General features: G+C 34.5%; 2 protein-coding genes across 2 annotated transcripts; both read left to right on the forward strand.

Annotated features, from left to right (window-relative positions):
• Positions 1-1,448: 1,448 nt before the first annotated feature.
• LOC125221681 (eukaryotic translation initiation factor 5-like) lies at positions 1,449-4,617 on the forward strand. The gene is made up of 2 exons (XM_048123886.2): positions 1,449-1,608; positions 2,691-4,617. The coding sequence occupies exon 2, from the start codon at positions 3,034-3,036 to the stop codon at positions 4,366-4,368; it is 1,335 nt and encodes a 444-aa protein (XP_047979843.2). The 5' UTR covers positions 1,449-1,608; positions 2,691-3,033; the 3' UTR covers positions 4,369-4,617.
• A 9,438-nt stretch (positions 4,618-14,055) lies between these two features.
• LOC125220682 (auxin response factor 17-like) lies at positions 14,056-16,074 on the forward strand. Its single transcript, XM_048122833.2, has 2 exons — positions 14,056-14,988; positions 15,266-16,074. The coding sequence occupies exons 1-2, from the start codon at positions 14,056-14,058 to the stop codon at positions 15,923-15,925; spliced, it is 1,593 nt and encodes a 530-aa protein (XP_047978790.2). The 3' UTR covers positions 15,926-16,074.
• The last annotated feature ends 20 nt before the right edge of the window (positions 16,075-16,094 follow it).

The raw sequence follows: 16,094 nt of genomic DNA on the forward strand, positions 1-16,094 counted from the left end.
TATTGCAAGTGTTATACACTCATGATACAAAATGATTTAGTAATTAAACTATTGATATTCGTGTCACCCCATGTAGATTTAATAAAGACACAACATTTACAATTATCTATGTAGTGTCATACACTACAATTATTTAACCAAATATATTATCTTCATAATGATTCTCCTAGACTTTAACAATCTATATCGTACATTATGAAGATTGTTATTAACCAAATATTACCTTCATAATATTTTCTTAATTTCACAAGGCTGTACAGCCTGTACTATATAACTTTTGTTAAATAGTACACAAAATTCGTAAGACTGGTCACTATTTTTATTGCTAAACGAACCAAATCATATCGATTCAACTTCAGTTGGAATGTTGAGGATTTCATAAATATTTTCAATTGCCATCAAAGCGGTTCACTTTTTTTAATGGCCTTTTTCTCATTTAAATCTAGTTTGTCCTAAGTATTTTTCCTGGTTCAAATTGTACAAGTTATTATAATATTATTTTCCAAAAAAAAAACATGTTTGAGAAGATGAACAAGGAAAATATGAAATTTATGATCATATGCGTGTCTTTGAAACCTTTTCGTAATTAATAATTCTATGCACTATATCTAAATACGATGTTCACAATAACTATTATATTCAAATAATTTAAATAATTAGTTATAATGTACTGTAGAAAAATTATCAAATTTTTGTCCAAACTTATAATTTTAAAAATAAGTAAAAAAATTATAAAGTTTAGATTAACCATCGTGAAAAAATTATGATCATATAAGTGTAATATTATTCATGTATTTCAATAAAAAATAATCTCATCTTCTTTATAAATAGACAACATTGCTTAATTCATCAACAGTGACATTTACGTACAATTTTTTAACTTACGTATAAGTTATAATCTCACCAAACTATTTGACTATGAGATAATTGAGAACAAATCTATATCGCATGAGTCATCTAAATGATTTTAAAAGTTTCAAAATAAATCTTAATTTGACCAAACTTGATGAATTTTTTATATTTAACCGTTGATTATATATAATTGATCTAAATTTAGTAGCCAAATGTGTATCCCAAACAAGAAAAATATAAGTACTACTACTATACTATATCCAGATGTGAAAATTGATCACGTTTTTTCATTCTAATTTGTCAATAATTTTTTGTATATGAGTACTAATTACTCAATATATATATCCGATGCCACGAATTTGATTTCATATTTTCATCACCATCTTAATATCTCTTAATTCTGACGTATATAATAAAGCAATTCCACACCAATCCTCTCTTTTTATGTTATCCTATCATTACATTGTCGACTCAATAATTCACAATAGAAAGATAATAAGAAAATCAATAAAATAGGAGTAGAAAAAGAGAGTTAATTGAGATTGAGATAGGCGGTGTTTGGTTATAAGTATATATTTTGTTTAGCCCTAAAATCAATCCCACACAAACTAGGGTTTCCTACTTCTCTATATATACTTCATCTCCACCCTTTCTCCTCAACCACTCGCTCTCCTACGCTAATTCCTCACCCCTCTTCCATCCTCTCTCTCCTGCTCGCATCCCTCTCTATAATCCTCTCTTCTCAGCATAACTAAGGTATTTTCATTTTGCTTTTCTTCCATAATCGGGGTTTATCGCCTTTTGTAATTGCTGTTTTCGATTTTATGTATTTTCGATTTGATTCGTCATGAGTGGTGGTATCGTCGATTTGTATTGTGCTGTCTCTAGTTTGTGTGTAATCGGGGGCTTTCGATCTGGATTTGCTTTTGATTTGAAATTCGAGTTTCGGATATTGAATCTGCTCGATTTGATTGAGGTTCGGATTGATGAGCTTAGAATTAATCTGAAATTTCATGCTTTAGGTGATTTTGATTTGAATTTGTCCATGTTCCGATTTGGACCTTTTGGTTGTGTGCAGCTGGAATTGGATTTTCTTGGGATCGGGATTGAGATTGTGTTTGGGTTAGGGTTGTTTGTTTCTAGGTATAGTGATGAGTTTTGTTGTGGATTATGATTAGCTTTTTTAGATCCTCATACATAGTTAGTAATTTTAAGCTTAAAAAACTTAGGTTTGCTGGTGTGATGATTGTATTTATGATTTGGTTTATGATTACATGGAAATTCTGTCTTATTGCTTGGTGTGGCAACGTCTATCGAAGAATATTGGATCTTTATGCTCTGTGTGTAACTGGAATTGCATAATCTGGGGATTGAGATTAAAGATTATGTTTGGCTTGTTGTCTGATCCTAGGTGTATTAATGAGTTTTGTGGTGAATTGGAGTAGCTTTTTTAGATCTTCACACCTTATTAGTAATTTTAAGCTGGAAAAACTTTAGTTTTGCTAGTTTGATTGAATTTTTGGTTTGTTATATGTATATATGGAAATTATGTAAATCATTATATGTTGTTTTGCTTAATCTGTTTCAAGTTTTAATATTGTTGACCGTGGCAATGTTTATGGATGATAACACTGCAATTGATGTGTAATATGTGTAATTTGTTTTCTAGAGCCTGCTTAAAACTTTTGTAGCTTGTTTTTTATTCAGTCTATAACTGCATGACATGGAAAAATATGGTGACATTCATGTTTTGGATGTTTGTCTGTTTTGTTACCTTTTTGGTATTGATACACCAATTCATCTGTTACTTTATTTTGAATTCTTATGTTTGTGTGCAGGGCTTTGGCTTGTGGACTTGCAGTGATTGCAGTAAGCAAAAGTGGAGCGTCTCAAGTCAGAAACTTCTTTTATGTCTGAGCAGGCATCTCTCTTTTTATTATCAGTTGGGTTGCTTGGAGAGTACTGTCCTCCACAGAGGAAAAAGGATAGAAATTCTGCACCTCTAGTTGGTTGCATGCCTCTCAAGTCACATAAAGGTCATAAAGTACGTAGTGAAGACTGCCAGTTTCCCGGCCCTGCTCCTTTTCTGTGGAATTCATACAATTTTGAAGGAGTAACTCTGACCGAACAAGACGCCTCACTTGCATACTGATATAGATTGTTGTTTTCAACACCTTTAAAATGGCTTTGCAAAACATTGGTGCTGGGAACAAGGATGATGCCTTCTATAGGTACAAGATGCCCAGGATGATCACAAAAATTGAGGGCCGTGGTAATGGCATCAAAACCAACATAGTCAATATGGTTGACATTGCAAAAGCTTTGAGCAGGCCTGCCTCTTACACGACCAAGTATTTTGGTTGTGAGCTTGGAGCTCAATCCAAGTTTGATGAGAAGACAGGAACTTCCCACGTCAATGGATCTCATGATACTTCAAAGCTTGCTGGACTTCTTGAGAACTTCATCAAGAAATTTGTTCAGTGTTATGGTTGTGGGAACCCTGAAACTGAAATTATCATCACTAAGTCGCAGATGATCAATCTCAAATGTGCTGCTTGCGGATTCATATCAGAGGTTGATATGAGGGACAAGCTCACAACTTTCATTATCAAGAACCCTCCTGAGTCAAAGAAAGGAGGAGGGAAGGACAAGAAGTTGAGGAGGGCCGAGAAAGAGAGACTCAAGGAAGGAGAGGCAGCTGATGAAGAACTCAAGAAGCTAAAGAAAGAGGCTGCGAAGAAGAAGGTTCCCTCTGGTAGTTCTAAGGATGCAGTATCAAAAACTTCAAAGAAGAAATCCCACTCTGACGAAGACCATTCTCCAGCTGCTAGCCAAAAGGATGATCGTGAAGCGGCTGAAGACAGTGATGATGATGTTGAGTGGCAGACTGACACTTCTGCCGTGGCTGCACAACAAACTATCCAAGAACAGCTGAATGCTGTCACTGCTAGTATGGTCATGCTCTCTGCCAATGAGGATAAGCCTAAATCGGGTAAGGGCTCCCCAGCGAGGGAAGGGAAATCCAAATCCAATGGAGAGACAAATGGGAAAGCTGCTGCGGATAAAGACGAACTCTTTGTCTTGATCAAGGAGTATGTCAACAGGGGTTCTTCTGCATCCCAAATCAAATCATTCCTGGAGTCTCTCTCTGGCTCTCGCCAGCAGCTTGTGAACGCCTACTTCGAAGCCTTATTTGAGGGAGTTGGAAAAGGCTTCTCCAAAGATGTCATGAAGAAGAAGAATTACATCATTGCTGCACTTCAGGATGAGGACTCGCAGCGCCATCTGCTCCTCGCCATTGAAGCCTTCTGCGGGAAGGCATCCCCTGAGGCTGTGAAGGAGGTCGCTCTGGTATTGAAGGCCTTGTACGACAGCGATGTGCTGGAGGAAGAGTTTATCGTGGAATGGTTCGAGAAGGGCATTGCTGGTGGCAACAAAAGCTCTCCAATTTGGAAGAATGTCAAGCCATTCATTGAATGGCTCCAGAGCGCAGAGTCTGAATCGGAAGAAGAGTAACTATTTCCTTGCATTTTCTGCAATTCAATTTCCGATTTATATAATTATATGTTCTACCTTGTGTGTGTCGTTGTTCGGACAACGCTGTTGAGTCATTGTTGTCATCGTCTTTGAATTCTGTGAGGTTTTTATTGTGGAGCGGTTCAAGTTTGTGTTGTTTAGCGTCTTGGAAGACATCTTTCTTGTTTGAAGATGCTCTTCAGTGTTTCTGTTACGTTTGGTTTGCTATTATTAATGACATTTTCTTAATTATTGAGTGTTGGTGGTGGTTATTATTCGTTTCCATGAATGCGTTGGCAATTTGGCATTTCTTTTCTCATTTGATTATCTATAAATCACATAATATTCCATTGTCTGAGTCGTATATAAAATGATTTCTTCGTAATTGTAATGATGTCTTTCGTAATTGTCCGATTCTTACAAATAACTTTTGAAATTAAAAAAAATGCACAAAATATATATAAGAAATGATCTCTTTCGTAATTGTCTACTAGTTCTTATATAAAATGATGTTTCAATAAAATTAGTAAACATAATCAAATAACTTTTGAAACTAAAAGAAATGCACAAAAATACCTATAAAGCTTATAATTGAATGATTAATAATTCTTTTAATTTTTGTGTCTTTTATATCAGTCAAATGGACCATCACTTAAAAAGTTTATACGGAAACTTTTATCTAATTTAAATTAGACCCATAAGTTTAAAAATATATGGCCACAACCAGAAGCCCAATAACATAAACACGAAAGGAATTTTATAATATAATATTCTGAAAATATATGAGCTTTTTAATTCAATATAAATATTATCCTCTTGAGTTGAAAAACAAATAAATTTGTTAAGATATCTTGAATCATTACTGTTTGTCGCTAGTCCGATACTATGACATGTTTCAGTTTTTGGCCTTAATTGTTGTATTAGGCCCAGTTCATCTCTTGTACCTATTTATATAGAAGTAGGGCACAATAACTTTGTATCCGTAACCGCAGTCATAATACAATTTATTCTCCGTTCTTGTCCATGGATGTAGCCAACACAACGTTGGTGACCCACGTAAATTCTGTGTCTCTTTACGTTCTTTTTTGTTTGTCGATTGCGCAATTGCCCTATTTGTCGTATCATAAGTATGAATTTATTTATGTTGCTACACAATATAATTATATTGTTTTGTCTATTCAACGGGCCAAAGTGCTCAATTAATGGGATATTTGGTCATGGTATTATTTGGGCTGAAATTATTTTTGGGTCAGAAAATTGAATTCTTAAACTTAAATAGTCGGATTTTGGACTAATCCATGGGATACAAGCTTGGATACAAGCTCGAACAACTTCTACAGATAAAATACTATTACAGAAAATCTATACAAAATATTAATTATAAAATGAGAATTACTTTTGCAAGAATTGAATTAGAAACAAGAAAATGTTAGATGACTTGATTTTTTAGTACTGATAGAAATCATGGGTTTGTTAGTAATAATTGTCAAAACATTTGGTGGATCAAAATTGTGTTACACGGTGATAATTGACATATCCAAATTGTAAAAATAAAATACTGCCAAATCAAGTAGATTTTTTTGGCAAGAATTGAATTTGAAATAAGAAAATGTTAGATGACTAGATTTTTTTAGTACTAATAGAAATCATGGGTTTGTTTCTCTTAGTAGTAGTAATAATCGTCAAAACATTTGGTGGATCAAAATTGTGTTACACGGTGATAATTGATATATCCAAATTGTAAAAATAAAATACTGCCAAATCAAGTAGTAATAAACTTTATTCTTATCATAGTCAATGACAATTTAATTCAATATATACAGTGGTACATGCATTTCTAATTAATTAATTTGCTGAAAGAATTTTACATTTGGATTCAATTGTTATATTATGGAGTGTATATATTTTTTGTCATATGATCATATAATTTTACAAATTTTAAGTAAGATATTGAGAGATTGTAATTCAAATAGGGACGATAGAAATATAGAATTGGTTAGTGGTTTGTTGTACCACAGTTAAATTAAATGATAGTGGTACATACTCCTATTTAATTAAACTTTTTAGCTTAAATGGTCAAAAAAATATAAAGAGTTACGTCTTCAAAGTTAAAATGGAAAAACTACACTCATAGTTGACAAATGAATATGACAATAAAATTTCACACACACTTTTAAAAGAAGAATACATTAAAATTTTATTTGCTTTAAGAAATCTTGTATTTGAATAATTGAATGTAACAATACACTTTAATTTACTTAAAATAGCCTTGTTTGTTTCATTTCTAATTTTTATGTGATTATATTTTTACTTTTAAAAATGTAAACATTTGATCTGATCTTACAACCATTTCAGTTACAATTCCTCACAGGATAATTTAGGTTTAATGTAGGAAAAAAATATTAAATGATACATTTATCACTAACCTATTGTATAAATCTTGTGAAATTTAAGTAGTTGCTTTATATTTGAAAATATGATACATTCTCTCCATATTATTTTTTGAACTCATTAAACAGTCTCACATAAAATTCTCAGAATAAATAACTATATATCGAGATGAATAAATAGTCGCTTTAGATTTAAAAACATACATTCACTCGATACCATTTTGTCAAAATTGACTACAAATTTAGGTACAAAAACTTCAATCTGTCTTATTTAAATCCGGAATTTGATTTTTTTTCTATTCAGTATTAGCACAACTCTCTCTCAGAACAATTAATTACATCGAGATGAATGAATAATTTTTTTTTATATTTGTAAACCTAACACATTCTCTCCATACTAATTTAGTTATGTAATTTTGCTTTAATTTGAAAACATGATATATTCACTGGTACTCCCTTCGTCTCATTCAAGATGACCAGTTTCCTTTTTTTTGTCCCAATCAACATAACCATTTTCCAATTTTATAAATCACCTCCTCTCTCTCCTTATTAAAATATTCAATAACTTTTTTCATTTCTACTTTATTTCATCTAACAACATTTCCTAAAATCTCGTGTCACTCAAGAATGTGGTCATCTTGAGTGGGATGGAATGAGTATATACTACTAGTTCCGTCTCACAATAAGTGTTACATTTTACCATTTCAGTCCGTCTTACAATAATAGTCATATTTCACTTTTACAATAAATGGTAAGTAGATCTCACGTTCCATCAACCAATTCTACTCACATTTATAAAACTAATATATATATAAGTGAGACATATAATTCAATAACTTATTCAACTACTTTTCTTTATATTTTTCAAAAATCCGTGCCCACACTAAATATGACACTTAAATTTAGGCCGAGGTAGTAATTTTTAAAAAATGAACCCAAAAACTGACGGAAAGTAAGGGATGGGCATGAAACTGCAACCCTTCATGTGAAAAGCCCAAAATTTGACTTTTTTTTAAACCATCCACAGATAATCTCATACTACATGCCTATTTAATCACAACGAGACGAATCGCGTAACCAAAAAAGGCAAATAAAAATGAAAAAAGAGAGGAAAAAAGTAATAATCCCAACACACTCACCTCTTGTTTGGCATGTCTTAAAACCAAACAAAAAAGAGAAAACGTTTCTCGACACACTCTTCGGATAAAAACAAGAGGTAAAAACGTGTGCTGTGTCAGTCAAAGGAGACACACGCTTTCTCCGTGCAAATTTTTTGTTTATACCCTCTGCGTTTCCGCTTGTACGCTAAAAAATGCATGTTCTTTTCTATGTCCCATTCTACCCTTTTTTACTATGGTTTAAATTATTCATATTTCTTTGGACTAAAATAAAAAGGGGAAATTATCTGCATTTTCATTGCAACAATTTTTTATTGTGATTATGTTTCTTTATTTTTATTAATAATTAATACACTTTTATCTAATGTTATTTGAAAAAGCAAATAGGAGTATTATTTTGGAATATTGGGTACTAGAGTCAGACAGTTTGAAATGATCTGGAAAAAGAATATTCCTGACTTTCAGATATTGATGAAATTAATATTAATAAATATCGTTGGTTGAGTGGAAAAATAATTAATGGAAAGGGATGTCAGTTTAGTTTCCATTGCATTAAGTAAAAGGAAAAGATAGTACTATTAAATTTTTTATTTTAATTTCATTTTTTAGACATATCTATGCTAAATAATTTTGGAATCTGAAGCTGTGTAATAGTTTGAGATTTTAAGGGGATATAATAGGTTTCATTTCTATCACTAAACAGAAAAAGTGTAGTATAGATTTCAATAAATACATCTTATATTGTTTTTTGAATACTCTAATTTTGATTTTTTAGAGGTCAACTACTTGAGTCAAATCGCATCAATTGTTAGGGATGATTGTTATTTGATTAGGGATAGTTGTTATTTATTTATGGTTGGTCTATAATTTTTGAAAATGGAATGTAAAATATTAACTTTTCAATTTTTCCCTGTTATCCCATAAATGTCAAATTCAAATCTGATATGGTAATTAAAACAAATCATATTATTTCGATAATTTTGTGTCGTTTTAATCAAAACTCAAATTAGAACAACATCGTTTTTTATATAACAGTGTTGTTTTGTCCTAACAACATTAATTCGTTGCTATTTTGACAAATGTGACATAATTTTAAAAATAAAAGTGATGGTTTTTATACTCCATTTCAGTTTCAAAAAAATCTCTTGTCAACAAATTTATGATTGAACAGACAATTGCCCCTTTTAATGATTGTGAGGAAAAATAAAATAAACACTACTGATCTCTAGTCTGGTTTTTCTTTTGTTGGATCTTAGATGGAATTTTTACTTCGATTGAATTTTATGAAAGTTAAAATAAATGCTCTCTAGTTTGTTTTTTTTATTGAATTTTAGATGGATTTTTTATTTAGGTTGAATTTTTGGAGAATTGAAATAAATACTCCTTCCGTTCCCTCATAGTTGAGGTGGAACTTTTCGGCACGGAGTTTAAGAAATGAATATTGAGTGTGTTAAATAAATAGTTAAAACAATAAGAAAGAGAAAAATGTAGAGAGAATAAAGTAAAAAGTGAATAAAGTAGAGAGAATAAAGTAAGAAAGAGTAAAGTAAGAAAGAGGAAAAAGTTACTCCCTCCGTCCCGGAGTATTAGACTCACTTCTTTTGGGCACATGATTTAAGGAATTGATATTTAAATAGTTAAAGTGGAGAGAGTAAAGTATGAGAGAGGGAAAAAGTAGGGGAGAGAAGAGAGAAAAAAGTAGGTGGAGAATAAAATAAGATAGATGTTTTTTACTAAAAAAAGGAAATGAGTCTAATATGTTGGGACATCCCAAAAAGGAAAGTTAGTCTAATACCTTTGGATGGAGGGAGTACTATATATGAAAATGACTCAACTATGAGGGAACTTCCCAAAATGGAAAAATGACTCAACTATGAAGGAACGAAGGGAGTACTCTCTAGCTTAGCTTGATTTGGTTGAAATTTAAATGGACTTTTTTATTTTGCTTGATATAGGCATTAAATAATCATTCGTGTAAGTACATTGGCATTGATATTGTACATTAAATTTATTACACGAGTGTCTCAATAGCAAATTTAAAGTCGAACCTTACACGAATTGTCTACTCATTAACTTACAACTATTTTGTCATAACACACGACATTTACTCATAACATAGAAACATGAAATAAATTAAAATAGCATCATTGATACAATAAACTTATTTAATAATGTAACAATCATGTTTGGAGATAATAATTTCTATCTCTTTGTGATGAAACTATTTTTCTCTATTAGTTTCCTTAATTAAATATGTTTGACTTGTTTCACTTTTACTATACAAAAAAAAAACATCTAGCTTTATTAACCAGATTTACATTGTTACACGATTTACACAAAATATCCAAACATGCTTAGTTCTAGTGGAATTCTTGTAAATTAATAGGAAAATGAGTGGGGAAATAGACAATCTTCTAGAAAAAGGGGTACACTACCTGAATAGCCTTGAGCACACAATTTATTTTTTTTGTAAAAGGTGAAATAATAATTTGCTTTTAGTAAAAGTCGAAATAGTAATATGAGAACCATTTAGCAAAAGAGTAATAATGGAATGTAATATTTAATGATGAACATTCTAAAATAACAATGTATAACATTTAATTCCGGATGTAGAGATGTTATATAAGAAAAAGTTACACGTTTTAATGTGCTTTTTTGCAATGTCTGAAATTAACAACACTGTAAAATTAAAACATACTCCATGTAACTGAATATTGTGTTTTAATATATTATACTAGTTCATATCTCTACCCTTAAAAACAGGAATTAGTTATGCCTTTTCATAACTAATGGTGCTCATCCCAAATTTATAATATTTGACAATTACTGGCAAACGAAGAGTGTATTGATATATTAGAAAAAATTGTAACAGTTGAATATGAGTTCTTAAAACATCTTAATTTGATAAAATTCTAAAAAATTATGCAATGCAAGTAGAATATTGTGTTTCAATTTATTAAAATTCCTGATATCTGAAAAAATTATATTTTAAAGAAATATTGGCACTTAATATAATAGAACTTTCAAAAAGTTTAGTTTTTTCCACGAATTTTGAAATTGGCAAATAGTATCACAAACTTTACCCCGAGTTTGTTATTTCCCACTAATGAAAAAATTCCGGCTATATTAATAAATTGAGAATAATTTTGAAGGGTGTGCTTCAAGAAAAACTATCTTTCAAATATTAAAAAACTTGAAGTTCTCGAAATTGTTGTCGAGAAATTACAAAAAAAATCATAAAATAAAATTATTTGCCTGAATTTTTTCATTTGTGGGAAATAGCAAACGGTAAAGTTCGTTTGATATTATTTGCCAATTTTAAAATTTATGAGAAAAACCCTATTTTTTTAAAGTTCATTGATATTAGTTATTAATATCCCTATTTTTAACGTGGGTTTTCATATATCTGAACTGTAAAATTAAAACCAAATTGTAAGAACAATGTAACGGAATACTGTAATTAATTTAGTACTAGTATTATAAACCGTGATACCTATCTCTACCCGAAAAACCAGGAATTTTATTTTGCTTTACATGTCCACGTGGAGGTGTCTGAAGGGCTGTGGGGACGACCACAGGGTGAAATGTAAATATGCTGATGAGGCAAAGTAAAATAAACGTGTGCATCAGCCACTTTACTATAAATGGCAAGGGCACTATGGTAATTTTAATGTATTTATATTACATTTTCTGCTTAATTTTACAGGCAAAGGAGGTGATTTATACGCGCCACTGTTAATACACAATTTGGGAAATTCATTGCAATTAAGGGTAATGTTCGTGTGGTATGTAAAATGGTATTTTTGTAATTAATTTTTATATAAATTATTTGACATAAAATTTGAGGATGATTGTGGGACATTAGTTGGAAATAAAATTACATGCAAATGTTTTAAATAAGTATACAAAATATTGTCAAATAAAAATATTAAGAAAATATAAGAAAAGATCATGTATGTAGATGGCGGCGCACGACAAATAGATGTTTTTTGGAGGAAATGTCGGACATCCGGTACTCGTCGTACACCGCGTTGACTATGGAGATTGTAAATACACGATGATTAAAATTATAGGTAAATGTTTTAAATAAATGTATAAAATTGTCAAATAAAAAGATCAGGTATATAGATGGTGGCGCACGCATAGATGATGTTTGGAGGAATGCCGGACATTGTACGTGTCATATGTCGCGTTGACTATGAAGATTTATGGATATTTTTTGTTGATGATTCTGAGGTAAAAAAAGTATGGCGATTTATTATAGAACACGCAAACAATAATTTTCGTGCAATGTGTTTTTCAATACACATGCATATATAACTCGATCACGTAGATGATGGCGCACGACAAATAGATGATGTTTGGAGAAAATGTCGCGTTGACTATGGAGGTGGATAATATATTTCGATAATAATTATAGAGTAAAAAAGTATGACGATTTATTATAGAACACACAAATAATAATTTCCATGTAATCTTTACCTTAACAAAGGAGTATGTATTTCCAGCACACGTGCATACATAACTCGATCGCATGCATAGATTGCGGCAGACGACAAACTTATAATGTACTATATGGAATGCGACATACAACAATATAAGATTTTGAAAAGAATCCATACATTCGATATGCGTCATTTGTATATTCCGCGTATATGACAGAGGTTAATAAAAGTTAATTGCATAATTCAACAAGTTTAAGTAAAATAATATGCCGATTTCTTTATTTAACACAAATAATAATTTATACGCAATCTTTACAGATACAATACTGCACATGCAAATATAAATCCATCATGTACGTACATAGATGTCGTCGGTAGGCGATAAATAGGTTAAGTATATAGATTGCGACATACGACAAATAGATGATGTTTCAAATTCAGACTTTTGATGTGTCATTCTTATATTCAACATATTTGACGGGGGTTAATGAAAGTTAATTGCAGAATTCAACAACTTGAAGTAAAAATATGACAATTTTTTTATAGAACACACAAACAATAATTTACACACAACCTTTACAGTTGCAATATACTCCATTTTTTTTATTACACGTGCAAATGCAACATCATGTGCAAAGATGATGGCGAACAACAAATAGATCATTTACAAAGATTGCAACATACGACAAAATGGTGATGTTTTAAAAATCCGGATATTCGATACATGTTACTATTATATTCCGCGTATATCACCGAGATTTAAGTAAAAAAAAAGTCTATTTTATAGAATACTCAAACTATAAAGTCCACACATCTTTACATTAACAAAATAAGTGTTTTTAGTACACGTGCAAATAAAACTGGATCATATACACAGATGACAGTGGGCGACACAGATCATGTACTATCGATTGTGACAAACGACAAATAGATTATGTTTCAAAATATCCGGGCATTTGATACACGTCACTTTTATATTCCACGTATATTGCGGAGATTGATGAATAAAATACGGATGTCGGTGGACGACACAAATCATGTATATCGATTGCGACAGACGACAAATAGAATGTTTCAAAATATCCGGACATTTGATACACGCCAGTACTCTTATATCATGCCTATATTGCGGAGATTGTTTATTGAAATCCGGATGTCAACGGACGACACAAATCATGTGTATAGATTGCGAATCCCAACGGCCGACAATTCGATAATGTTTCAAAAAAATCCGACATTTGATACACGTTCCCGCGTATATCACGGAGATTATTAATAAAAATTAATTACCATATTATTAAACAAATTTGATATATAAACTCTCAACATACTATACTTTATGACCTTATTTGAATTTTCCAACCATTTTAGATAGTAGATACTACAATGTGTTTCGTAGTAGATTTTTGTAATGAAGTTTTTAATATCACTCAAAAATCGCTAGATCCGTGACCTAATTATGACTAATTACATTAGCTTCGATTACTCATTAATTTAATTTAACTTAAGAGAGATTAGATTCAGTTAAATACTCCGTACAACCACTTTGCAAATGATGCGCGTGGGGTGAGAGCGAGAGAAATAGCGCGTGTAGAGCGCCTTTTTGGCTATGAACACTATAAATATCCGCAATTCTTCTTCTCCATATCACTCACTCTCTTCACCTCACTCCCATCTCTCTCTATAAATACTCTCCCTCTCTCTAGAAATTCGCAGACTACACCGGCGCGAGCAATGGCTCTAAACGCAACAGCCGCCGTGGAAGTCGATTCCGCGATCTGGCACGCGGTCGCCGGCGCCGAAGTGCACATTCCGGCGATTAATTCCTACGTCTACTACTTCCCCCAGGGGCATTTGGAGAATGTCTCCGCCCCCGCCGCTGCCTACAGTTTCAACCTAATGCGGCCGTGGATCCCCTGCCAAGTGATTTCCGTCGGATTCCTCTCCGATCCGGTGACGGATCAGGTTTTCTCCAAAATCCTCCTCCAGCCGCTGCAGCCGCTCGGCCACCGCCAGAACGACGCACTCAATTTGGCCGAAAGCGACGTCGTCACGTACGCGAAGGTCCTGACCCGATCCGACGCCAACAACGGCGGCGGATTCTCCGTGCCTCGGTTCTGCGCGGATATGATCCTCCCGCAGCTCGATCTGGAGGCGGATCCGCCGGCGCAGAATCTGCTGCCGAGAGACACGCTCGGCCATGCATGGGAGTTCCGCCACATCTTCCGCGGCACGCCGCGGCGGCACCTCCTCACCTCGGGGTGGAGCCGGTTCGTCAACGCGAAGAGCCTCGTCGCCGGCGACGCGGTCGTCTTCATGAAGAAGAGATCCACCGGCGAGCTGTACCTCGGGATCCGCCGCGCGGCCACGTTCGTCGGCGCCGGGGGCGGCGCCGACGCGGCGGCGGTGGTGGGCGCGGTGCAGAGGGCGGGGAGGGGGCTGGCGTTCGAGGTGGTGTACTATCCCAAGGCAGGATCGCCGGATTTCGTGGTGATGGCGGAGAAGGTGAAGGAGTCGCTGCAGATGCGGTGGGTGGCCGGGATGAAGGTGAAGATGCACGTGGAGACGGAGGACGCGTCGAGGATGACGTGGATGCTGGGGACCGTGACCGCCGCGGCGACGCCGGTCAGCGGAGTTTGGTGCGGCTCGCCTTGGCGCATGCTCACGGTAACCGCTCACTCGATGAATTTTGAATTAATATCTTCACCTTGTTACTCTTGAATTTGAGCTGATTATTCATTAAATGCGTCATGATCCATAGGATATTTTGACTTTCTAAATAAATAAATCAACTTTACCTATGATTTTCATCTCACTTGGTACATTTTCCCACTAAAATTGGTTTCATTTATTTTTATTCGTATAAATATTTCTTTTATTTAAGATATTTTTTCTCAAGTTTGTGCAAAATAGTGCATTAGAGATCTAAATTTCATGATTTTAGGTGAATTGGGAAGATCCGGAGGGTTCGGACGAGATTACTACGAGGACCGTGAACCCGTGGCAAGTGGACTACTTGCCATTCTCTCCACTAATGGCCCCAGGCTTCCATCCGGCGAAGAGGCTCAAATTCTTGCAAAACAACGGCAATTATTTCCCTCCGGCCAACCACTTCGCCGGCAACCCCAGCGTCGCCGCTCCCGTCTTCGACTTCTCTCACTACATGGGCATGCAGGCCGTCAGGCCGGACCCTGCCGCCGCCGCCCGTTACCAGCTCCAGCCGGCGCTGAACAATCTCCACCGCGCCATCGAGAATTTCCGGCCGGCGATGGTGCTCAACCGTGTCCACCACCCGCACAGGCTGCACAACCTCCAGCTGCAGGCGGCGGCCCACAACATCCCTCTTCCGGTGGCGTTCCGCAACCTCCAGCGACGGGCTGCGGCGGTGAATAACGAGGCGGAGCAGGATTTGATCTCCGTGTCGATGGCGCTGAGCATCGGGAGCTCGTCGGGCAGCGTGCAGTCGCAGGGGACGGGGCAGGGGGCTTCGTCGTTCCAGCTGTTCGGGAAGACGATTGAGATGGCTGGGGACGACGAAGGAGAGGAAGGGGAGAGTGGTGGCGGCGGAGAGGGTGGTGATGATGGCGGTGAGAGCTGTGGTTGAGGGGAAGAATGGTGGAGGGATGATACTTTTTTGTTTTGAATAGTTTTTTTTTTCAATTGGATGATTTTGAAATGGAAGATTGAAAGTTGTATACTGTTAATTATGTAATTTTCGATCGAGATATTTCATGTGTGTTTAGAATGATTGAGTATCATATTATCATCTTAGT

This window comes from Salvia hispanica, chromosome 1 (assembly GCF_029641045.1).
Source record: "Salvia hispanica isolate PSC_SH4W2 chromosome 1, Shi_PSC_v1, whole genome shotgun sequence".
NCBI classification, from domain to species: Eukaryota; Viridiplantae; Streptophyta; class Magnoliopsida; order Lamiales; family Lamiaceae; genus Salvia; species Salvia hispanica.

Excerpts from the sequence above, each read along its gene's own strand:
- LOC125221681 (XM_048123886.2), top strand. The coding sequence starts at position 3,034 with ATGGCTTTGCAAAACATTGGTGCTGGGAACAAGGATGATGCCTTCTAT.
- LOC125220682 (XM_048122833.2), top strand. The coding sequence starts at position 14,056 with ATGGCTCTAAACGCAACAGCCGCCGTGGAAGTCGATTCCGCGATCTGG. Across the intron at positions 14,989-15,265 it reads CGCCTTGGCGCATGCTCACG|GTGAATTGGGAAGATCCGGA; the intron begins GTAACCGCTCAC and ends TCATGATTTTAG.